The 24,772-nt window shown below is 44.5% G+C and overlaps 1 protein-coding gene across 1 annotated transcript in view; it reads right to left on the bottom strand.

Moving 5' to 3' along the window:
- The window catches only part of NPEPPS (aminopeptidase puromycin sensitive), a 66,059-nt gene extending 47,281 nt beyond the window's left edge, over nt 1-18,778 (bottom strand). Inside the window, exons 1-2 of the mRNA XM_075911445.1 lie at nt 18,526-18,778; nt 4,452-4,536 (exon numbers count right to left, since the gene is read on the bottom strand). Of these exons, the coding sequence (XP_075767560.1) occupies nt 4,452-4,536; nt 18,526-18,648 (208 nt within the window). The 5' untranslated portion in view covers nt 18,649-18,778. The remainder of the gene's footprint in view (nt 1-4,451; nt 4,537-18,525) is intronic.
- Nucleotides 18,779-24,772: the final 5,994 nt, after the last annotated feature.

The raw sequence follows: 24,772 nt of genomic DNA, 5'->3' as shown, positions 1-24,772 counted from the left end.
TTTGCTGCAAACATATTTAATATCTTTTCACTGAGTTTAACAGCACAAACTGTAACAAGCAGGTTTAGGGTTTTTTTTCCAGAGCTAAATTCCCTTGGAAGATATCAAAGGGCCTTAATAATGGCATATATAGTCATATTCTGGTCCGTTCTTCCCCCTCCAAAATCAATTTGGGAATGTTTGCCTCCAGTTTTGGCCAACAGAGCTCAAAACTGTAGCAACCTACCACTCTGACTATATTTATATTATGACCCACTTATATTTGCAGAAAAAACATGTAATCTGAGTGGTTTTAAACACATATACCTTGGGACATGACCTGCGCTTTTCGGCTTTGCAGAACATCTAGCACGTTGGGCACAATATAAACCAGTTTCATGACAAAATGGCTTTAATAAAGAATTGAAGACCATGGTGGAAAGACACAAACCATGACAATTCTAAGTGAAGTTCTACGCAAACATTTTTAAGTATTATTTAGCGCAGCACAATAAGTTGGCTAAAAAATGCTACCAAAATTATGTTAGCTATTATAGCCAATATTGTTTTAATGCATGGCTAAATGAGGTCAGCAGGTTCCATGTTTTAAACATGATTTATATTCACAGAATTACAAAACTTAATCTGTTCCAAGTAGGGATGTGCAAAGTTAACCAGCAAACATCACCCTAAATGGGTGACTTGCCAGTTCCGATAAACCTGTGGGGACTGGAGCTACTCCACATCCATCTTGGGCAGAGGGTTACTCCAGCACTGTGGGGCCCATGATGGATAGGTGCTAAAGCCCTGCTGGGCCATTGATTAACCCTTTACATCCCTACTATCCACCCTCATCCATATGCTTCATTGAACTTGAAACCTGTGCTTGCCCAAGGCTTTTGCAGCGAGGAGAGACAAGATCATTCAGGCAGTGATAGAGCTCCCATGCCTTCCACACAATCCCCCCTCTTCACTTCCAAAGGACAGACAGGTGCTCCCACAACTGATACAATTAAATGGAAAAGAATCCTTGAGCATCTCAGCAGAAATCATGGGATGTCCTAAGACTAGCTAGCGCAGAAACACTGAAGGAATGGTAATGCGAATAAAGCTTTGCTGGGGAAACAGCAAGGTAACCAGAATGCCAGATATCCAGGTCAGATGTGCAGTGCAGACACACTTTACAGCCCAGGATCCCTTGTGGCCATACAAAGAATCAACTTGGGGGGTATCCCCTTCGGAGCATTTTGTTTTGAAGTTAACACCCCACTGAAAGGCACAAGAGGGTTCGCACCTCTCAGTTCAAATTATTTGCAGACTTAAGCAGATATCACTGCATATTGCCAAGCTTTTCCCAACTACTTGAAATTTAATTTGTTTTTAAATGACAGCTGAGATTCTATGTAAACAGAATGACTTCAGGAGCTCGGGATTTAGGAATGCCTTAATCAGGCCCTGCATCCTATTAATGACTCTCTAACTTCCTGTGGGACTAAAAAGGATGAAGTGGCAAATATTAAGCAGCAAAAATTCAAATAAGGAGTTAGCTGGCAACATGTTTTCAAAAACTGTATACAGAAAAACTGAATGCTAAAACAGAAGGGTAGTGGCTCACTCTATTATTTGGCAAAATTAACAGATAACCCTATGCCTGTTTGCAATGCTGCATGTGAAATTGCTGATTACTACCCTCCGAACACCTCAATATCCATGTCTTTAATAAATGAGTTACTTGTAATCTATGAAATATTCAAAATGCTCCCCAAGCTAAATGAAGGTGAACTATAATTAGCCAATGATTACGACTTCCGCAGATAATTTCACACCTCCTTAAAATGAAGATTTGCAGAGAAACCTAAGCACTTAATGTCCAATATTAAATATAAATAAAACACACTCCTGTGGAATTTACTTAAAAAGATAATTACTTAAACTTGCTTTCTGAATCACTTATTTAGCTGATTATGGCCATTCGTTTAGACAGATAACAAATGTATCTAATGCATAACTATCCACTTAACCAGAATTAGCTTGCTATATGTAGTAAGCATTAGGGTTCAAACACCCCAAAAAAGTATAAGTCCAGGAATCTAGAAGGTAACAAATGATCCAGCCATGTAAGAAAACACTGAGGTTATAGAAGAGTTTGCAGTAGACAATTCCAGCTAAATCTAAAATAAGAATCATGGTTCCAGTGCAATCTTCATTGGTACATGTGGCAAGCTCACAGCTACCAGTTGGAATTTCAATTACTATTTTTAGTAATACAATGATTTCTCATATTTCAGTAGTCAGTGCCTTCGCATGGTAAGTCCTATGTATAATGAGTTGTGCATCACCATCAATAAGGATTCCAGAGACCAAATGCTGCTGAGTTTTTTTCCCCCCAAATAGGCCAAACTCAGGTAACACTGAGAAAAGTGTGCCCCCAAATTCAGTTGCAGTTAAAGTTTTGTTGATGCATGAGTTACACTTGAAACGACTGCCCACGTACCTGTGTTCTGCAGAACTTACAAGAATTAGTAATAAACTTAGTCATTAATTTTTCAACAGACCTGCCTCTATTTGCAAGGAAAGCAGATTTGTTGAGAAAGAAGGTGCTATGAGATAGGACATATCTCACATTAGAAAAAGAAGAGCTCACTATTAAGTTGTTAAAATATCCTAAATTCCCCTTATTTTTCTTAAATCTACTGCAGTCTCAGTAAGCGAAGCAGTTCTTTATCAAGGACCCTACAGCCCACACCTAGGTAATCTCATGCTTTCATTACTATAATTTCTCTCCACCATTCAGTCTACTTAAAATATCTTGCTGAAGTCATCTCTTACCATCTTCAAAATATTACACATACAGTATTGTAATCTTGAACTTCTTCACCCGCTTCCTGCCTTTGCATATCAATTGTAAGTTACAGTCCTTATGTAATTTAATCTCTGCTTTCTTCTGTTCTTGCCTCCTTCCAATCTTGACCTCTTAAATACTCCTGCTGTGTCCTCTATCCACTTAGATTTATGTCTTCTAACCATGTTGCCCCTATGCTTGGAACACTCACACAAACATACACTAAGTTCCCACCTTCGAACCTGCTTTGCCCATGCACCTTTCCTACACTGATCTCACCATTTATTCTACCATTCCTCTCTACATGCACTGTTACCCCATGTTTTATCGTTTGTGTTGAACTGCACATGCCTCAATAAAGACCAGGTCTCACTATAGTACATCTATGGTCTTACGTAAATGGATAACCAAGTGTCAGAACAGTCAACCATCAACATCCCTTGAGAAGAAATGCCAAAACTCAACAGGGTAGGATTCGAGCTGCAACCCAATTTATTTTTTGGAGCAAAATTAAAATGAACTATTTTGCTTTAACACTGTGTAGAGAAACTAAACTTCTGCCCTGGATTAACACCCCAACACTACAAGCATATAATTATTTGTAATCACAGCTCTTTCACACACCCATTTAAATAAACACTCAAATAAAAGAACCTCTTTCTAGCATCCCTTATGATCTGCCAACAAGGAAAGAGGGAGTATCTACCAATTTTTTTTTTTGCCACTTTCCTATTCAAGGTTGGCAAAGTACCTACTACCCAACATTGACTATTACTACCTAACATTTACAACATTTCCCCCCTGGATTTTTCCTCCCTTTCAGAACTAGATCTCCCACTGAAAAATCTGCAAATCAAATTAAGAACATCTACTTAGATTACACACTTAAAATCTATGCACAGCAGATTAGACTATAGTTTGGGGACAACAGTTATACTGTTGTGACAGTCCTCACCCTATGAGCGATAAGGATGTTAAGAAATGGGTAATTCACTAATTGTGTAGTCAATAAAATTTATCGACTACATGATTAGTCGATAAGGGAAGGCTTGCTCAGTCCTGGCTCCAGGAGCTACCTCCTGGCTCCAGGAGCTACCGCATGCAGGAGCTACCCCCACTATGGCTTTGCAGTTTAAATGAAGAAAGAGCTGGGTGTGCAGACAACCTGGCTTTTACTACATTTAAATACAGAGCTGAAGCTACCAGACCCGACAGGAGCTACCAGATCCAATAGGAGCTGGGAATGAGCCGGGCTTGCTCAGTCCTGGCTCTTGCCGGGTCCAGCCTCTCCCCCACCCCCGGACAGGGGTTACTGCCAGAGCAGCCTCTGCACAGCCAGCCTGGGCCACCGTGGACAGGAGTACTTCGCGGTAGCCTCCAGCATTTGGGGGGGGGGGGGAAGGAGGAGGGCCCATACTGCAGAGACAGTGCTCAGGGGAACCGGCTTTTAAGCCAGCTCCTGCTTCCCCTTGCTACCTCTGATACAGAGGCAGCAAGGCGGTGGGAGAGAGAAGTCGACTCGACTACCTGATAAACCTAGGCTTACTACTCACTCACATCCTCAGAACCGTCAGTGTCAAAAAGCACTGAGGGGCAATATGTAACAAACTGCATCAAGAATAGTTCTTACCTTCATCTCCCTCTGGTACATAGGAGGCTGTAATAATATCGATGTCAGCACAATTCATCACAATTTGATTGGTTGCCTGTCCCACCTGCAAAAGAAGTTGTATCCGTAACTGTCGTGAAAGGTTCATACACATTCCCCTTTAACACTATATTTGCTTAGTATTCACTTTGTATTGGGATTTAACCTGACATCATGAGTTGTCTAGAGGCAGATGAAATATTGCAACAAAGTAGCTACAAAGAAAAAATACCACCATTTCTTCTATTTTTAGTCCATAAAATCACTCACTAGAATATGCATATTTACATTACATTCAGACCATTTAAACATATTACTGAATTATAAATTGTATTAAATTTGTAGAGTAATCTAGCCTAATGGAACTCTGGCCCTTTACCTGGGTTTCTAAGCACTAGCCCCACACAAATATTAAATACTGACAGAAATTAGAAATTTTCCCCATTAGTAATGAGCAATAATGGATTACACTAAAAGTGGATAGTATAACTACTGAAGATGAGCTAAAACACCTTACACTGTCAATAGTATTTAAAAATGACAAGAACTTTACAACACAGGAACATTGGCTAAAGAGCAGCCTTTCAATTCCAGTTAAAAAGTTCTTTTTGGACAACTTGTGACTGTATACACATTGTTTTATTTGTAAAATGGCTGGTTACCAATGTAATAAAGAGCCTCACATCTCCAGCATTTCACTTGGATGCAACAGCCTGAATGCCCAGTAACAAAAATGAATAAAATTCTGGATGAAAGAAAACTGGAAATGTTTAGGAACTGCTCACCTCCCACAGTAGCTAGTAACCGATTATTCAGAAGAAAATGTACAAACCCCATGAGAGAAAAAACACACAGAATACAAATAGAAGCAGTTTCATCCAAACCCTAAGTAGTTAGTGACTGGCTTAGTCTGGAGGTAAAAGGGAATAATATTCTTTAGATATTTTTTTCCTAAGTGGGGTAACTAAACATTTTAACAAATGCACTATACTAAAAAGCTCTAGCTCAATCACATTACAGCAGCATTCTCACAGAACTGTGTATTGTGTAGAGAGTCTTTATGTCAGACTTTGATATGTTGCCTTTCAATTTCACTGAGCATAAAATAACCCAACAATGTAACCTACCAAAGTACCAAGAAACATATTTCTGTTATATGAAACTAAACAAATATAACAGCTACAGTGACATGATCTAGATCTGGCAAAGACCAGTGAACTTAACTAATCTTTTCTTCACAATATATGTACAATTCAAGAGGTTTTATATCCATTCCCATAAACATTACTTCCATAAACAACAGTTTATAACCTGAGATTGTGAATGGTAATTTCTTAGTTAGGTGGGGTTTTTTTTTTTTTTTTTTTTTTTAAATCAAGCGACACAGCCATTTGGTTTTCAGAAAAAACTAGTCAGCATAACCACTTTTTTCTAAATGGTACTTAATTGGAAGACCCTTATTCGTCAACCTACTAGTCCAAATTCCTCAGCTATTTGAGATCCTAAAAATGGAATGATACATGAAAGAGCTGCCCAAAGTCCAGAAACTACCGAAGTTAGTAAGTCTTTAGCTTTAAAAACTCTGAATAGCTCTAAGCACATAGAAGTGTCTTCATTAGAAATACAGGAGAGGTTAGGATTGATTGGAGACTTCATAATCAAATCTTTATGAGGATGCACTATTTTTAGATTTCACTTGCCTCCTGCCAATACCAGCCAGCTTTACAAAAGGGTACAAAGTGCTGGAAAACTTTTATAGGAATCAGATTAACGGTTAACATGTGAAATATTTACTCTCTGCCAGCCCCACAAATATCAGGTAAAATCAGCAAATGAATATCACAATCAGAGTATACTTGTGATGCTTTAATTACACAGAACTGATAGAAAAACCTTCACACAGGAAAGAAAGCAGCCTTCCCTCCTTCCTATTAAAAATATTTAGAAACCAACTACATCTTTAACAAGTCCTCGACAATTCTTAAAGACGAGGCACAATGAAAATCCCTGCAAAACAGTCAACATTTAACCATTCTTACCTTACCAGAACCTAAATCTTAAATTGAAAAGAACTTCATAGTGCTTTGTAAACACCTTTAATAAATAGCTAAGTATTTAAGTTAATAGACAGAAAACAGTTCATAAGCTTGAGAAGTGAGTTTTCTGGAGAACAGTTATTCTGCTCATGTAGACATTAGTTTTCATGCATACAATCAAGTTAAGCAGCAAAAAGTACTCTTGATGGATGCAATACATTCATTTCCAAGATTATAAATATGTGAAGTGTCACCCTTGCTCCACACAGCTGTACAACATAATTAAGCTGCCCTTCAAACAGATCAGGCTGATCAAGGAGATTCAGTACAAGAAAATGATGGAGGAGAAATACTCATGACAGATCCAACCATAACCAAAAGAAAAATACTTGAAATAAAACTGAAATGAGATGAGTGTCAAAGTTAAATACACAGCAGAACCCTCCGAAATGGACATCCTGGAACAGACTAAAGAGGTTAAGAAGCAGTTATTTGGCTAATCATGTAGTGGATATCATTTGTATCCACTACACGATTAATCAATAAGGGGAGGCGCTCCGCAGAGCCGCAGTGAGAGCAGATCCCGGAGCTGGCCTGAGCAGTCCTGGCTCATGCCGGCTCCAGGATCACTGCGGTGCTGTCCCCCTACCCCAGATACAGAGGCAGCCTAGGCTTATTGGGTAGACGACTATTTGACTACTCACTTACACCCCTAGTCTTGACTACTTTTGCCTAGGCCTCACACCAGGCCTGTGATGTATGGGCTTATGTCTCAGGCCTTCTTCTGACTACAGTTTGCAGTTCAGTTAGATGGGTCACCCGCATGGTCTTGGAGCTGATATAATTAGTATTTTAATCCCCTTCCATCAGGTGGACCTAGGCTTATCAGGCAGTCAACTACTCAAGTAGTCGCTTACACCCCTAGAACAGACCAACCTTTCTGTCTAATACCTTGCTACTGGCTGTAGCCTAATAAGAGGGAGAGGTTAAGCCCTATCCCAGTTTCTCCGCCTTCCGTTCCACTCCTGCAAAACAAATCATGCAAACAAACCATCCATGCTTATTTTTCTGGAGAGGAGAATTCCATCAATCCTAGTGGGAGATCAAAGTTTATTGTTTTGAAGCACAAGCTTCCCCTCCTGTGTTACCAACTTGAACTAGCTTGTTGACGTCCTAGAGATATATCAACCATATAAAGTCTCAATGGAAACAATACTTGTTTTCCAGGCTCTCAGAGGAAGAATAGTTATAACTGTTCTAAATTCAAAACCAGTTCAATTTTACTTCAAACACAAGTAAAAATTTAACTGTTTCCTTAAGCTTTCCCTTAGGGATTAATTTTTAAAACAGTGTATGTGAATCTACTTGTTCATATTCGCACCCACAATTAATTTGGAGCAGTTTATAAATTTCAGTCTCAGAAAAGGATGCAGAGGCTAAGCCTAACAAATTTTACTTTTTATTGTCCAGATTATTGCAAAGATCAGAAAATTTAAAGACTACTTTCACTGAAGTCAGAATATTCATGTAAACCAGAAGCAATTTAAAATAAGCTCATGCCCCTGCAAAAATGACCAGTTTCATTGGAATACAAGAGAACTGGGCATCTCAGGCCCCTCAATCATAACTACGAAGGGGAAAGGTTGATGCTCTACCTATAATTCGTATCAAACTACCTTAGTACAAAGAATAGTGATATTGACCGGTTTAAGTTCTTGAGTAATAAGGGAAGAAAGCTAGTGAATTTGTGAACAATTATTGTGCAGAGGCCAAGTAACTTAACCATTAAGAAAGGTTAGCTCATGGAATCCTTTTATAGTTTCCATTACATAATAATCAATAAAGTCTGAACTGCATTTACTGGATGTTTACTTTGTCAACCAGAAATCCCCAACTGCATCCAAAGCTTTAAAAGCCAAGCCACTCCACAATTCATTATAAGGGAAAAGTTAGACCGCAGGGCAAGATTTCATTCTGAAAATGTCACTTTTTTCATCTAATTCAGATGTATTTTAAAATATTTAGGTATAGTTTTAGTTCAAAAAAATCAAAAAGCAATTGAGAGTTGTAGAAAATTGTATGGGGGAAATCCTATCACCAAGGCTTTCTAGTGTTCCAATTAAATTTAATACAGATGTTTATGTTTAACATGCCAATAAGGTGGGGCACAAGGAAAAAAGTCAGTTACTAATTACCTTTCCTAAACCACAAGTCAGAAACCTGTAAACAGACATTTTCATAACTGTTCAAACAGGAGTTAAAGATACTCAAATTTCTAATTAGCTGCTTATGCAGAAGAGTAGAGGGAAAGAAAACTCTAGGATTTCTGTACTATTTACAGCAATCAAACAAGACATCTGGGGAGTTCTGATGGAATCTGAAGCCACTTGAACTTCAGTCTCATGGTTTATTCATCAGAAGTCCCTTCTTAATGCCATTAAGATCTTAGCCTATACATTCTCTGATGCATGAATTCTTTCTATGTACTGTACAGTTTGGCAACACTTGATAAATTAAAACCTTGTAATTTAAAGTTGTTGGATAGTTAATCTACATATAACATCCCAACAAGCATGCACTCAATTCTCAAAGCCTGCCAAATGTTTGATTAGTATTTTACTCTCCAGAAATATGAAAACAAAACTAGTTCAGAGCCTAAACTGTAAACAAATGCACAGAGACCCTGCTCAGAACTGAAAGATCGATTATGCCAATGAGAGATCAGCAGCAGCTACATTTATTAATATTTACCTAGGTAACCACATTTTTCATTCACCTACATCTAGATTGGATTATGGAAGCCAAGCAGTAAATCTACTAATATCAAACACAGTATTGCTCTGCTATAAAAAGCTATTTTGTATTTCAAACAGCATTTAATTCTATTATATCCTATAGTATTCACACTTCAGAAATATTACGTTTACACAACTCAAGTGTCTTTTTAATGTATAACAAAGGGATCACCTTTACTCTGATGAATTACAGCATTGCACAGAACTGAGAATTAAGGGTTTTGCCTGTTCTGAAAAGCAGGAGGTATACAAAGAGTAATAGCAGGGACCCCGACTGTGAATATGAATAGAATCAAAATTAGTGCAGTGTCTTTAATTTTCAAACTCAGATCTAAGTTATAGTACTACAAATCCAAACTGCTATACTGGATGCAGATTAGTCTAAAAGACTTTCCAGATGGTCTACAAAACATGGTATTCATAAGGATGGATCTTCAGAGTTGTAGAGCTTGTCTACACTGACATTTTACAGCATTACAACTTTCTTGATCAGGCGTGTGGGGGGGAAAAACCCTGGGCACAAGTTACAGCACTGTACAGCACCAGTGTAAATGGGATCCCAGCTCTGGGAGTTACACCTAGTTAGGTGGTTTACGCAGAGTGCTAGGAGAGCTCTCTCTCCCAGACCTGGTGCCATAGCTGTACTTGTACCACTGCAGTGGCAGTGCTTTAATGTTTTAAGTGTAGACAACATGCATGATCAACCAATCACTAATCAGCAGGGCTAACCAAGCAGCGGCGAGCCCCACTCGCCAGCCGCGTGCTACTGCGCACGCACTGACCGCACTGCGCGGCCGCGCTGGGCTAAAATCTCCTCACCACGGGTGAGTAGATTACGTTAATTGTCGAGCCCTGCTAATCAGTATACTCTAAAATCAGACTATGAATGCCTTCCCCTAGTCTGGCAGATACTACATAAGCAAGCTATAAAAAGCGACAGATGTGGGTTAAAACATTGCTAAATATACCAGAACATCCTGAATACATATTAAAGGGATTGGGAAAGGAAAGATTTTAAAGGTCCATCCATTTTATATTGTACAGCCAGCCTTTTAGGCAGCAGATCCTTATTGTGCAGCCAAGAGGACCTTTGCTGGCAGTTTATACACAACAAAACTGAACTATCATGAGTTGATATTTTCTATATTTAATATGATGGCGTACAATTTCCAATACGTGCAAACCAACAGAATCACGTCGCCCAGATCTGTCTAAATCTCTAAGCTGTTACACCCTTAACCGGAGAAGTAATTGTTCAGAGGCACTACAGCATTACAAACTTTAATTTATAGGATTAAAACAGAAGTTGAATGTTAGGAATCAGCTGACTAGTTTTGTTGATGGCTAACTCAGATTTGCCTTTTCAATTTGATGCTACAGAAAAATAGTATGTTAGCAGATCCCTTCTTTGTTCATGGCCCAGGATTAAGCCTTTTGGGACTGGAAACAGAATGGATTTCAACTGACCTAGACAACTGAGTAATGACTGTGCCAAGTTGATGTCTGGACCCTCCAAAATAGAGTTATAAAAGGCGACTTTCATGAATTGGCGACATAACTATTTGGCAGTTCATATTTTCTCTGAATGTTACTTCTGCTTATTTAAAACAGTTCACAAAAAGGTATTTGCATCTAGGGATGTGAATGGTTAACAATTTGATAGGCCCTTAAGACTGAGCCCCACAAGCCAGTCAGCTGCCATGGGACAACTGCAGGTTTTTAGTTGCAGTGTAGGGATGTGAAGGACGAGTTGACTACCCAATAAGAAAATGTTTATCAGATAGTCAACAGGCTTGTCGACCAGCTGCTTCCCCCACTTGCTGCCTCTATCAGAAAGTGGCAGAAAGAGAAAGGGGTGCTTCAAAGCGGCAGCCAGGCTGCACGCAGCGTTTCAAAGAGGCAGTGCAGCAGAGAGCCCGAGATCAGCCGGGGACTACCCATCCTGAGCTCCACACAGCACTTCTGCTCTGAAATGCCACAAGGAGCCTGATGCTGGACTCCCCAAGGTGTTTCAAAGTGGCAGTGCCACACGGAGTCAGTGGGGGAGTCCCCGGCTGATCTAAGGCTCCACGCAGCATTTTCACCTTTGAAGTGTAGCAACAGCCCTAGGCCTGTTGCTATACTTCTAAGGTGGCGGTGCCCTATCAGCTAATTAAATCGTCAATGCAAAATACATTGTCAATTCGATTAGTCAATTAGTTGATATTTAACATCCTTCTTGCAATGTAGACAAACCCAGAGTATCAGTGATAGAGCTGGAACTGAAATTAAGGGAATCTAGCTCCTCATTCTTTGATCAGTCCGGTAACCACAATTCCTCTCAATAGTCCAAACTGTTGCAAATATGCATGTAAAATCCTGGCCAATAAATTAACTGGCTAAACTTTATGTTTAACCAGTTCACTGATTAAACAGGAGCAGGTGGGCACGCCACTCCAGCCTGAGCAGAGCAGCCCCCGCTTGCAGGAAGGGCGCAGCTCCATCCCAGCCACCCTGCCTACCCCTGCAGCAACTCCCATCGAGCTGCCTGCCCCCCTGTGCTGCTGCCTCTGGTTTAAAGGCAATAGTGTGGGGCAAAGGGGGAAGGAGTGGAGGGAAATGGGAGCTAGTGCTCATTACGGATGTTAAATTTTGATTAATTAACTAATCAAATAGTCTATGGGATTTCCATCGACTATTCAATTAGTTGATAAGAACTTCCACGTTCCGCCTTTGAAATGTACAAGAGCCCCAGCAGGGGCTCTTGTGCATTTCAAAGTTGGAATGAGGTGTGGAGCCTGTGGTCATCAGGAGAACCAAAGTTGGTCGCCACTGCACCTCTGCCCTTTCCCATGGAGCTGAAGGGAACAGGCTTTTAAGCCTGCTCTCTCCAGCACTCCCTCCTCTTCCCCCCCTTTGCTGCCTCTTTGTGATAGAGGCAGCAAGGGGGGGAAGCAAATAGTCAACTAGTCGCTTACATCCCTAGCACTCGCAAGGAGTCAGCAAGTAAGCCAGATCCCCATGAGCACTGGTTCCCGCCCCCACGCTGAAAATGTCAGTGGTTACACACTTACACAAACAAACACATTTTAACATCCCTACTTCGGGGTAGGATTGGAGATGAGGGACTCAGTATGCAGGCTGCACTGGGGAGAGTGCACTATTCTAACCCTCACTCAATGCAGCAGCTTGGGGTCAGTTGAAAGCAGCTCTCCATGGCTGCTACAGCTCCAGCAAGCACAGTCAGAGGAGGGGTGGCATGTCCCTTGGCTGAGGCAAGTCCACATTCATCTGCCCCCTGCGCTACTCAGCCAGAGTGAAGAAGGCAGCCAACCCTGCACTTTCCCCTTGCTCCCTGATGAGGGGGAACAGCCGGCAACATTCCCATATGAATAGGGGTGGGGAGCTTCAGCCCCCCTGCCCTCCCTAAAGGGTGCCTGGGAGGTGGAAGGATCGGGGATGGAGCACTTCCAGACAAGCGGGAGAAAGGAGGGTCCCTTTCACTTGCTTGGTGATTGTCTCTTTTCTGTATGGTTTTATGACAAGCAACTCCATTCCAGGCACATCCAAACCTTTATGTTTACTTTATGCTTTAAGTTACTCTGAGACAGGAGTGGGGAACCTTTTTTGGGTGAGGGGGCCACTGGCTCACAGAAAAGTCATTTGGGGTCCGCACACTAGTGAGAAAAAAAACCTCCTCACTGACATGGCCGCCGACAGGGAACAAAGACACTCTCTACGTCCCCCTTGCACACCGGCATCTAGGAGAGCCCAGCCCCGTGATGGGACAGTAGGGGGGCTGAAGCATCAGCTCCGCAGTGCTGGGTGGAACTGAGCCTCTGGGGCTGGATCCAAGGCCCCCAGGCCTGAGGTTCCCCATAACTGCTATAAGAGGAAGTTGTACTAGGGATGTAATAGTATAGTCAAGCAATTGATAAGCAAAAACATATAGGTTAATGCTTTAGAATACATGAATTTCCCGCCCCCCACTCCTTGCCAGTAAATTTTTTAACAGGCTGGCCAGCAGTCCAGCTCAGCCCTGGCTTGCACTGGGTCCTGAACCCACCCCTGCTGTGGCTCTGCATTGAAAGTGCATTAGGAGCCAGGCAGCCCGGCTCAGTTCCGGCTCGTGCTGGGTCCGGGAACTCAACACCCTCCCCCGGACAGGGGCTGCCCAGGGACTATAGGATAGTCAACTAACCGATAAGAACCCATGAGGTTAATCAACTATTCAATTAACCAATATTTAACATCCCTAAGTTGTACACTGACTTCGGTGGTCCTAGCTCTTACCATTTAGGAGACGCTTCAGAGGGTAGCTGAGTTAGTCTGTACAGGATAAACTTAAACAACAAATGGTCTGGTAGCACTTTATAGACTAACAAAACATGTAGATGGGATCATGAGCTGCCCACAAAAGCTCATGATACCATCTACATGTTTTGTTAGTCTATAAAGTGCTACCAGACCATTTGTTGTTTTTTAAGTTTATCATTTAGGAGAAGTTCTTTAACAAACAGATGGACAATCTCTCAAATATATAGTAGGCATGTGAATGCTAAAGTAATCTTAAACAGCCAGACAGAAAACTTATTGAAGTTATAGTTACTAAAAAGCTCAGTCACTGCTCTGAAAAAGAGGTTAGTTTTACATGGCTATAAATCTGAGTTTTATCAAAAGACAGATCATAACACCGTAATTTTTGTTTATAAGAAAGCAGACAGAAAACTTGGCCTGCTTTAGGTTTGTTCAACATGTGAAAACTAACAATGAAATGCCAAATTAAAAACTACAAATAAGCATTGGTAATTTTCAAGACTAAAATCGCATGATTTGCTTCAGTCAACAACTGCCACACAATCTTATCTACTGAATCATAAAAGGTTCTGCTCTCTCATGCGGACATGAAAAGACCCTGTATAAGCATAATATGTACTTCTGTAGAGTCAATGAACAGCATTCTATCAATCGGTTTACATGCTTATGAGTTCAAAAAAACTGGCGTTCCAAAGCCAAGACTTCAAGTGCAATACTTATTTGAGCATCAAATGCTCAAGGCAGAAGTGTCACCCACAGAAACAAAGTGAAAAAGGCCACCAAATCCTACTTACTGCTAATGAAAAAACAAAACAAAAAAACCCTACTCACAAACAACCTATTTCACTGATCGAATGCTGACCTTTAATCTGATACTTGAAAGAATAGTTTAAATATATATTTATGACTGATTCTACAGCTCTCTACTGAGGATGGCAGAAAATAAGACGTTGAGGTACATAGTAGCAAAAGCTTTCATAAACAAATAATTAACCATGATTTTTCCAGGTATAAGTGTTACACCATTCAAGCTCTAGCTTAGAAAGTATTTCTTTTCAACCGCTTAGCACAAATTACTGTCTGCTCATCCACTGCCACTACCAGGGTTCTTGTTATTAAATCATGATACTGGCCGTTCAGAAGGTGGTGGTGAGGATCCAGTAATCACTCCTTCCAAATCCACACAATCGGGAAGACTGGAGAGCTATAAAATAAGTGCCTAAATCTGTTATAACTTGGTGCCTACACAAAGACATAGGATTTCAGAAAATGAATAAGCATATTTTCAAAACAGTCTCATTACTTTACATTTCTACTTCACTAGTTGATGCTTCTCTCTACGTGTATTGATCAATACTCTCAGAATTGTACCCAAACCACATCTCAAAGTGGATAACAAACCCAACAAATACAAGCTCAATGAAGGTCTTCCAAAATTCCAAAGCCAGTCCTAAGATCCTAGCAGCAAGAACACATCTAGAACTTAAGCTAAAGGAGAACCTCCAAATAGAGAATTTCATTATTTCCTCCACATGCAAATATACTCATCACTGGTCATCTTCCTGCCAAGTCACAAGATTCACCATCATTCATAGCCTTTCACCCACCTCCAATCTACACAGACATCAGCTTGAAGCTAAGTCTTCATATTTATCAACCTTATTACTTCATATTTATCAACCTTATTACTCACATAGGATTACAGACATCACATTTATAGGCAACTTTTAACTTCCTTTTATGACTAAGGATTTTGGGATGCGTATATTTCAAACAAGGTATTTACAATCTTCCTCAAATATTTTTCATTCTTTGTTCATTCAAACTGTGCCAGCTTGAAAGAAGACCCAGCCATAACACAGAAAATTTGCATAATTTTCAAACTAATTTCAGAGGAAAAAACTGAGTATGATAGTGTTTGCTTTTCAGAGAAAGTGTGAGAATCAGTGTTTTTGGTTGTTTACATATTTTCACTGGTAGGGTAGCTTCTGGTTTCATGGAGACCTCTGCTTTGCATGATACTGAGGCTCACAGTAGCTTCCAATCTTGCATTAACCAACAGGAAAAGAATGTATGATTTTTTATATAAGGCTTTCAACCAAAGAATTCCAAGCCATTTCATAGACTGAATGTATACAATACCACTCAAATGCAGCATCTTTTGGATTGGAAGGCAAAAGCAAGCCATATTCCACAACTGGCATAGGGCAAAAATACTGACTGGAGCTAAGAACAGCCATACTAGGTCAGAGCAATGGTCCCTCTACCGCAGTGGTCACCAACCAGTAGATCAGGATCCACAGGCAGATCCTGGAGCCTCTGACAGGTGATTCTGACTGGTTTGGCTGGGAGGCACTTCACCTGCCCCTCCTCACACTGCCCTGCTGCTCCTGCCCCCTGGGAGCCTCCCACTTGATGTGAAGGGTGGGGTAGACAGAGGCAGGGGGACTGATGTCACTCTGTCCTGCTCCTCTGTAACCTATCTTCACAGAGTGAGGAGGGTGGGGCCTTGGCAGGGCCTCCAAGGAGGGGCGGGGCAGGGGTATTTGGGTTTGAGGCAGATCCTGGACTGACAAATTCAAAAAGTGATCTTGCACTTAAAAAGGTTGGAGACCACTGCTCTAGCACATTAGCCTGCTGCCAACAGTGGCCAATGCCAGATATTCCAAAGGAATAAATAAAACAGGTCAATCATCAAAACACACATCCTATGTCATCCAGTCCCAGCATCTGCCAATAAAAGGCTTAGGACAACCACAGAATGGGGTTGCATTCCTGAGAGCCAATGATGGACCTATCCTCTGGGAATTTACCTAATTCTTTGTTTAATCCAGTTACTCTTCTGGTTTTCAAAACATCCCCTGGCAAGTTCCATAACTTGACTGCATAGTTTGTGAAAAGCTTTCATTTGTTTTAAACATGAACACTTCCTTATTCAATTTCCCCAAAACATTCACTATTTCATAGACCTCTATCCTACCCCATCTCACCTGTCTCTTTTCCAAGCCAAACAGTGCCATTCTTTTTAAGTTGTTCCATGTCCTTAATCATTTTCATTGTCCTTCTCTGCACTTTTTCCAGATCTAATCTTAAGTCTTTTTTTGACTTAAAGCAATCAGAACTGCATGCACTACTCAAGATGTTGGCATCCTATGGATTTATATAATGGCATTATGATATTTCCTGTCTTATTCTTTATCCTTTTCCTAATAGTCCCTATAATCTTTTTTGACTGATATAGCACCCTGAACAGACAGTTTCAAATAATCACAGCAATTTCAAAATCGCTTTTTGAGCAGTAATAGCTACTAGACCCTCCTCATGTTGTATGTATAGCTGAGATTATGTTTTCTAATACATATTACTTTGCATTTATCAACACTGAATTTCATCTGCCCTTCTGTTGCCCAGTCTTGTGATATACCTGTGTAACTCTTCAGTCTGATTTCGACTTCACTATTTTGTGTAATTTCTCTCCTATTCCAGGACTTGTTTAAGAGCCTTTGGTGAGGGAGCTTGTCAAAGGCTTTCTGAAAAACTAAGTATGCTATATCGACTGGCTCACCTTTATCCACATATTTGTTGATACCTGCTCTGCCATGAACTTGAATAGATTAGTGAGGGTTGATTTTTCTTTACAACAGCTCTTCCCGAAGAAACCTTTGTGTCTGTTCTTTACTACAGTGTCAATCAATTTACCTAACACTGGTATTACTACCATCCTCCGGATATTTAACACACATACAGGAAAAAAAAGCAGTGCTTGGATTCTTTGACTCAGAATGGAAACATTGGGGAGAAAAATAGAAAAGGGACAGGGAAATAGTCAAGAAGCATGTGTGTGGGCAGAGAGTTGACCCTCCCAATACAGTAACCCACAGGAGAAAACGGAAGGCTGACACAGCTCTTGAGGTGGGCCCTGAGTGAACTCCCTCAAGGATCAGTGCTCCCTGAAAGCTGTGCACTTGTGCAGTCACTCAGGAGAGATTCAGATGCCTTCCCTCCAAGTCAAAGAGCACTCCCCCATTCCCTCTCCTCCCTACCGTGTCTCCCCCTCCCCAAAAGAGCACTCCCCCAACCCCTCTCCTCCTCACTGAGTCCCTCCCCAGGGATGATCACTCCTTCCACCTCCTCACCTTCCCAGCAGGCCCCCCACCCCCAGGGCAGAGCACTCCCCCACTCCCTCTCCTCACCACAGTACCCCCCCCCGGGCAGAGAAACAGCGCTCCCCCCACCCCTTCTCCTCCCCACTGTGCCCCTCCCAGAAGAACAGTCCCCCACCTCCTTTTCTCCCCCCCCCCCGAGTCCCCTACCCTGGGGAATAGCACTCCCCCCCACCCCCCACCGAGCCCCCCCCCGGGGAAGAGCGGCTCCCCCACCCCCCACAGAGCCCCCCCCGGGAAGAGCGGCTCCCCCACCCCCCCACAGAGCCCCCTCCCGGGAAGAGCGGCTCCCCCACCCCCCCACAGAGCCCCCCCCCGGGAAGAGCGGCTCCCCCACCCCCCCACAGAGCCCCCCCCCCGGGAAGAGCGGCTCCCCCACCCCCCCACAGAGCCCCCCCCCCGGGAAGAGCGGCTCCCCCACCCCCCCACAGAGCCCCCCCCCGGGAAGAGCGGCTCCCCCACCCCCCCACAGAGCCCCCCCCCGGGAAGAGCGGCTCCCCCACCCCCCCACAGAGCCCCCCCCCCCGGGAAGAGCGGCTCCCCCACCCCCCCACAGAGCCCCCCCCCCCGGGAAGAGCGGCTCCCCCACCCCCCCACAGAGCCCCCCCCCGGGAAGAGCGGCTCCCCCACCCCCCCCACAGAGCCCCCTCCCGGGAAGAGCGGCTCCCCCCCCCACAGAGCCCCCCCGGGAAGAGCGGCTCCCCCACCCCCCCACAGAGCCCCCCCGGGAAGAGCGCCCCCCCCACAGAGCCCCCCCGGCCGGTACCTGCACGGCCGCCTCCAGCTTGCCCTCGAAGGTGAAGTCGATGAGGTCGGGCTTGAGGCAGAGCCCGTAGTTGAGCGGGGACACGTCGGCCGGCAGCCGCTCGAAGGGCCGCTTCTCCGGCATGGCGGCGGGGGGAGGCGGCGGGACCCAGCGAGCGCGCGGAGCCTGCCCGGCCAGCGACACACGGAGCGAGGGGCGGCCCGGCCGCGCGTTCCCGACAGCCCTCAGCAGCGGGGCGGCAGGGGGCGGGGCGGGGCGCGGGGACGCTGCGTGCGTGCATGCGTGCGCGCGCGCGGGCGAGCGCCACGCACCGCCGCCGGCGGGCCGCGCGCCGTGACGACAGAGCGGGCGCGCGCCGTTCGAAACCGCCGCTCCGTGGCGGGGGGGGGAAGGGAGGGAGAGAGAGAGAGCGCGCGCGAGCGTGCGAGCGCGCGGGTTGCGTCAGAAGCGCGCCCGCGCGCTCTCCATCCCGCCCCGCCCCACCCCGCCCGCGCCTTCTTAGTGGCCCCGCCTCCAACTCGCGCACCCCCTGAAGGTGGGGTCCTGCGCCTGCGCGTGGGGAGGGAGCTAGGTGTGGCTGCACACAACCCTGCCCCCCACTAGTGGGGCGGGGCTCCCGTGTCCAGGGCCTCCCACTTCTAGAGCCACTGCACTTCTAGAGCCAGCCCCTGTTCTAGAGCAACCTGCAATTTAGAGGCACCCCTGCTGTTCTAGAGCCAGCCCCAGTCCTACAGCCACCGTGCTTCTAGAGGCCCCCCCCCCCCCCGTTCTAGAGCCAGCCTCTGTTCTGGAGTGACCTGCATTTCAGAGGTACTCCTGCTGTTCTAGAGCCACCCCCTGTTCTAGAGCAACCTGCATTTTTTAGGCCCCCCGCTGTTCTAGATCCACCCCATCCTAGAGCCAGCCCTCCTGTTCTAAAGCCACCCCCAGTCCTACAGCCACTGCACTTCTAGAGCCAGCCTCCGTTCTAGAGCAACCTGCATTTGAGGTTGTTCTAGAGCCAGTCCTCCCATCCTAAAGCCACCCCCAGTTCTACAGCCCCTGCACTTTTAGAGCCAGCCCCCTGTTCTAGGGCCACTCCCCTTCAACGTAGCACCACCCAGAACCAAGCCTTGCCTCTTCCCCTCCCGCCTCAGCTACTGAAGCATCGTCCGGGACAGCGATGGGCAACCTGGGCTAGTGAGTGGGCAGCCTGAGTGGCCCTCGTCCAGAAGAATGGCCAGACTGGCTCAGACCAAAGGTCCATCTGCCGACAGTGGCCAATGCCAGGTGCCCCACAGGGAGTGAACAGAACAGACAATCAAGTGATCCCTCCCCTGTCATCCATTTCCAGCCCCTGACAAACAGGCTAGTGACACCATCCCTGCCCATCCTGGCTAATAGCCATTGATGGTCCTAGGTTTTTTTTTTAACCCTATTAAAGTCCTGGTCTTCACACCATCCTTTGGCCAGGAGTTCCACAGCTTGCCTGTGCACTGCATGAAGAAATACTTCCTTTGGTGTGTTTTAAACCTCCTGCCTATTAATTCCCTAGTTCTTATGCTATGGGAACAAATACATAACTTTTCCTTATTCACTTTCTCCCCAGCAGTCATGATTTTATAGACCTCTCGCCTGTCCCCCCTTAATCTCCTCTTTTCTAAGATGAAAAGTCCCCGTCTTTTTTCTCTCTCTTCATGTGGCGTCCATTCCAAACCCCCAACTCCATCTCGAGGGGCCCAGTAAAATTGTTGTAACTCAGACAGTCTCCCAGGATAAAGCAGTTTTGCTCACTGCGCTTGCGTCCCTAGAATTTGCGGTGGGTGCCGATTGAATTGTAGCAGTCCTGTGATTGGCTGCAGAGGGAGCGCATGGCTCTTGCAGTCAGTGCTGTGTGCAATCAGCACGCACCTCACTTCACATGCTCTTGCTTTATGTGTGTGTCGCTTTAGAAATACTGTTAGATAAAAACTACGCAGAGAGAAACCAGTGGAATCTGGCAACACTGCAGGCGAGCAACAACAAACAAAACATCTTGTGGGCCACAAATAGAACCCCAATGAGCCACAAGTTGCCCATCACTGCCCTGGGGAGTCCAACCCCCCCGCAGCCTCCAGCTGTCCAACAGCATGAGCTGAGCCCCTGCGCTTGGCTTAAAATCCATGAGGCTGTCTGAGAAAGTGATACATTCGGGGTTCTTATTAGCCTTCTGGTTGTTAACCATCACCATATGCTTGCAACACATTTCCCAGCTTTCCTCAACAACTGGGATGCCGCTTGTTCAGATTTTCCCAGGATTACCCCTCCCCTTTTAAGGTTCAAAGGCCAGCTGTCCAGATTTGAACTCAGGAACATCCTAGCTTTCCTATCTCAAAGGTGGCAACCATGATTCATGAGAGTCAACCAGCTCATGAATAGCAGGACTCCAGGAACTGGGGTTGTGAGAAAAAAAAACCACTAGGGCTGTGTCTAGACTGGCCAGTTTTTCCAGAAAATCAGCCACTTTTCCAGAAAAACTTGCCAGCTGTCTACACTGGCCGCTTGAATTTCCGCAAAAGCACTGACGATCTCATGTAAGATTGTCAGTGCTTTTGCGGAAAAAACTATGCTGCTCCCGTTCGGGCAAAAGTCTTTTTCTGGAAGACTTTTGCGCAAAAGGGCCAGTGTAGACAGCTGAGATTTGTTTTCTGCAAAAAAGCCCCGATTGCGAAAATGGCGATCGGGGCTTTTTTGCGGAAAAGCGCGTCTAGATTGGCACGAACGCTTTTCCGCAAAAAGTGCTTTTGCGGAAAAGCGTCCGTGCCAATCTAGACACTCTGTTCCAAAAATGCTTTTAACGGAAAACGTTTCCGTTAAAAGCATTTCTGGAAAATCATGCCAGTCTAGACGTAGCCCAGTTGAGGTTAACTGGTGCTGCACGGGAGGATAAGTGAATTCAGGGGTGGCTGAGTTCCATACACCTGTTTTTCTCTGCCCATTCACCTTGGGCTTCCACTGAATCAAGCAGCTCTGTTCAGCTGAAGGATGTGCCAGTCTCATAAACTAACCCCACCTCTCTCACTGAGGCTTCTGAGGACATTCCATTCCCACCCAGCATGTTCATTTCCACTGTTCCTGGTAGACTGGGGAGAGTAATTTAAGGTCCAATAACAAGGCCCAGATCTCCTCCCTGGGTACACACAGCATTAACCACCAACCTGATTAAAATCTTAATCACAAAAGAAAAAGTATCAGTCCCTTTTGTTGAGATCTATTTCCTCCTTTATTTTAAGAGGGAGCTCAATATCTTATGCAGGGAATGTGTTCTGTTGTTAATTTCCTTCTATCCTTGGGAGCCACGACTGGATTTCTCAGAAGGTTTTATTTTAGTTAAAAGTGCTATCTCACTGTTTAAAATATAAGTTAGCACAGAGAGAAAGAGAGAGCACTAATTTGCTGAGACCCAGAGGAGTTTGCAGCAGGAACTGGGGCGCAGAAAAAGAAGGTCTTGAAGCATAATTAAAAAACAGCGGAGGAGTAGAGTTTGTTTGGGATTTCTTTTTTAGTTGCAAGGCCTCAAGGACAGGTAAGGAGCCAGAAGAGAATGGCTGGTGGTGTGCATTGTATTTAATGAGTTCTCTGCTCCTGTTCCCCAGGACTGCTTTCCCAATATCATGGATCCAGGTGCCGGAAATTGAACATCTCAGAGGACATTGTGCATTTCCATGGCAGCCAGCCAGCGTGCATCACACCAGCTATATGAAGGCTACCTGTGCGGGGCCAGCATCATGAAGCGGTATGGCACCCATTAATCCCTTTGCCCCCAGAAAACCCATTTTCTTTACAGCTGTTTCAGTTCATGCTGGGCTAGATCATGCACCCCCTGAAACCAACAGCAAAGCCACATGGTTCAGGATCAGGCCTAGTGTGCATAAAACTTGAGATACAAATTGTCAATGCAGGAGACTGAGCAAGAAATGGGGGGGAGTGTTTGTTTTTAATTAATTTGCTAATTGTGGGGAAGTTAATTCACTTCTGGTGAAAGGTACCGGTGGCAGCCTGGTGGCTGAAATCCTTTACTCCAAACAGGAACAGCCTGAGCAGTAGTAGTACAAGTTTTCCCATCCTGACATCATTCCAAGACTCATTCATTATGACTACTTGTTTCAGCATCGTGCTCAGAGACCCCAGTCAGGATCAGGGCCACCCAGCATGTTGGGACTCCTTTGATAGCTGTGTATTGATATTGCACTAATCTTTGCTGCAAGGTAGGATAAATCTGCATTGACACATTGCACAGGAAGCAATTTGTCTTCTCCAAATGGAAACAAATATTTGCAGAGAGATTGCATTTGAATTTGGTTGCCAAAGTGATAACTTGGCTTGAGTTTGGAGAAAGGGAGGATAGATTCTTTCCAGGGCTGTTTCTCCCATAGGTACAGTAGGAGATGGCTGTGGTGGTGTTGAATAGCAGCTGTTAGTTGAGGCAAAAGAATCCTTCTATCCAGAAAACCCATGGAACATCTTCCCCTTTTGTTACTTCCCAATCAAGTTAGTTTCTCCTGTGATTCCACAAGGCAGATCGCATTGTTTGCAGTGTCGCTGTAGCCGTGTTTGTGCCAGGCAGTGTTCCCTGTAAGCTGAACACTTGGGTGGCCACCCAGGAGAGATTCAGGTGCCACCCAGATGACTAGCAGAGCACCCATAGCTGGCAGTGTGTGTGTTTTGACTAGTGGTGCACATCCATGCATGCCATGATGCACATAAAATATGTTTTCCACCCACAGATGGAAAAAACAATTAGAGGGAGTACTGGTGCCAGCTTATGACAGACAAGATTGGTGAGGTCACATTGCACCAACTTCTTTGAGAAGTGTTTTCAAGCTGCATAGAGCTCTTCTTCACGTCTGGAAAGGTAACCGGAGTGTCACCGCTCAATACAAATTGGGAGAGGTTGTTAACCCTGGACTCCTTGGTATTTACGCTTATCTTAAAGACAAATACATGTAATAGGACATAAGCTTTCATGAGTTGCAGCTCACTCTGCCAAAGGATGAAAGCTTGTGTTCTATTACATTTTTTTAGTCCTTAAGGTGCCATTGGGGACTCCTTGGCTGTGTCTAGACTGGCCAGTTTTTCCGGAAAATCAGCCGCTTTTCCGGAAAAACTTGCCAGCTGTCTACCCTGGCCACTTGAATCTCCACAAAAGCACTTACTTCCTATTGTAAGAAATCAGTGCTTTTTGCGGAAATACTATGCTGCTCCCATTCGGGCAAAAGTCCCTTTTGCGCAAAACTTTTGCGCAAAAGGGCCAGTGTAGACAGCTGAGATTTGTTTTCCGCAAAAAAGCCCCAATTGCGAAAATGGCGATCGGGGCTTTTTTGCAGAAAAGCGCGTCTAGATTGGCACGGACGCTTTTCCACAAAAAGTGCTTTTGCGGAAAAGCGTCCGTGCCAATCTAGACGCTCTTTTCCGAAAATGCTTTTAACGGAAAACTTTTCCGTTAAAAGCATTTCCGGAAAATCATACCAGTCTAGACGTAGCCCTTGTTTTTTGCTGAAACAGATTAACCAGTCTGACAATTGTTAAGCATAAAGAGTTAACGAGAAGTGGGCAGATGGCATCTCCGGGGCTGTCGGACAAAGGAGGGACTGAGGCTCAAATACCTGCCTTACATAAGAGACCTCAACTCAAGTCAGTGAGTTGTCATTGAGCCAGAATCTGGGAAACAAAACGGCATCAAGGTTTTAGGGGTTTTTTCCCCACATCCGCTGCGAAAGTGGGCCCCTCAAGGCCACCAGGCTGCGCTGACTTGAAGGTATTGTAACAGCTGCTCACAATTGGAATCTCAGGTATTTTTTTATTGAAACCCACACACGTTTGACGTTTTTTTCTCTTGGAAACAGATAGGGAAATAACTGAGTGGGGCCCCTTTATGAGCTGCCCTGGAGCAGCAGCTGCCTCCAGCTGTTGCATTTAAAAACCTGCATTTGCTGGGGTTCTCTGTCTACCCCTGCTTTGCCACGTTTTGTAATGCTCCAGGTGCGGTTACCTAATGCTGGTGAAGACTTATCTATCTAGTCCATCAGGCTGGGAAGAAGCGCTGGATCAGCAGACAGAATGGCGCGCTGTGTGCAATAGAGCTGCTCCCAATAAAAGCGCCCTCTTGGCTATTGAAAGGCTTTTTTGGAGCTTCCGGCAGCAAACGTTCCTCTGAGCTGGACTGGGAGGGATCTGGATTGAGCAACTGACTTCAGGACTCTGTCGTCTCTCTCTTGCAATGGGAGAC

The sequence above is a fragment of the Pelodiscus sinensis genome, chromosome 29 (genome assembly GCF_049634645.1).
Source record: "Pelodiscus sinensis isolate JC-2024 chromosome 29, ASM4963464v1, whole genome shotgun sequence".
In the NCBI taxonomy this organism is placed as follows: domain Eukaryota; kingdom Metazoa; phylum Chordata; order Testudines; family Trionychidae; genus Pelodiscus; species Pelodiscus sinensis.
Note: the sequence above shows the minus strand (reverse complement) of the source record. Positions and strands in the feature narration are given on the sequence as shown.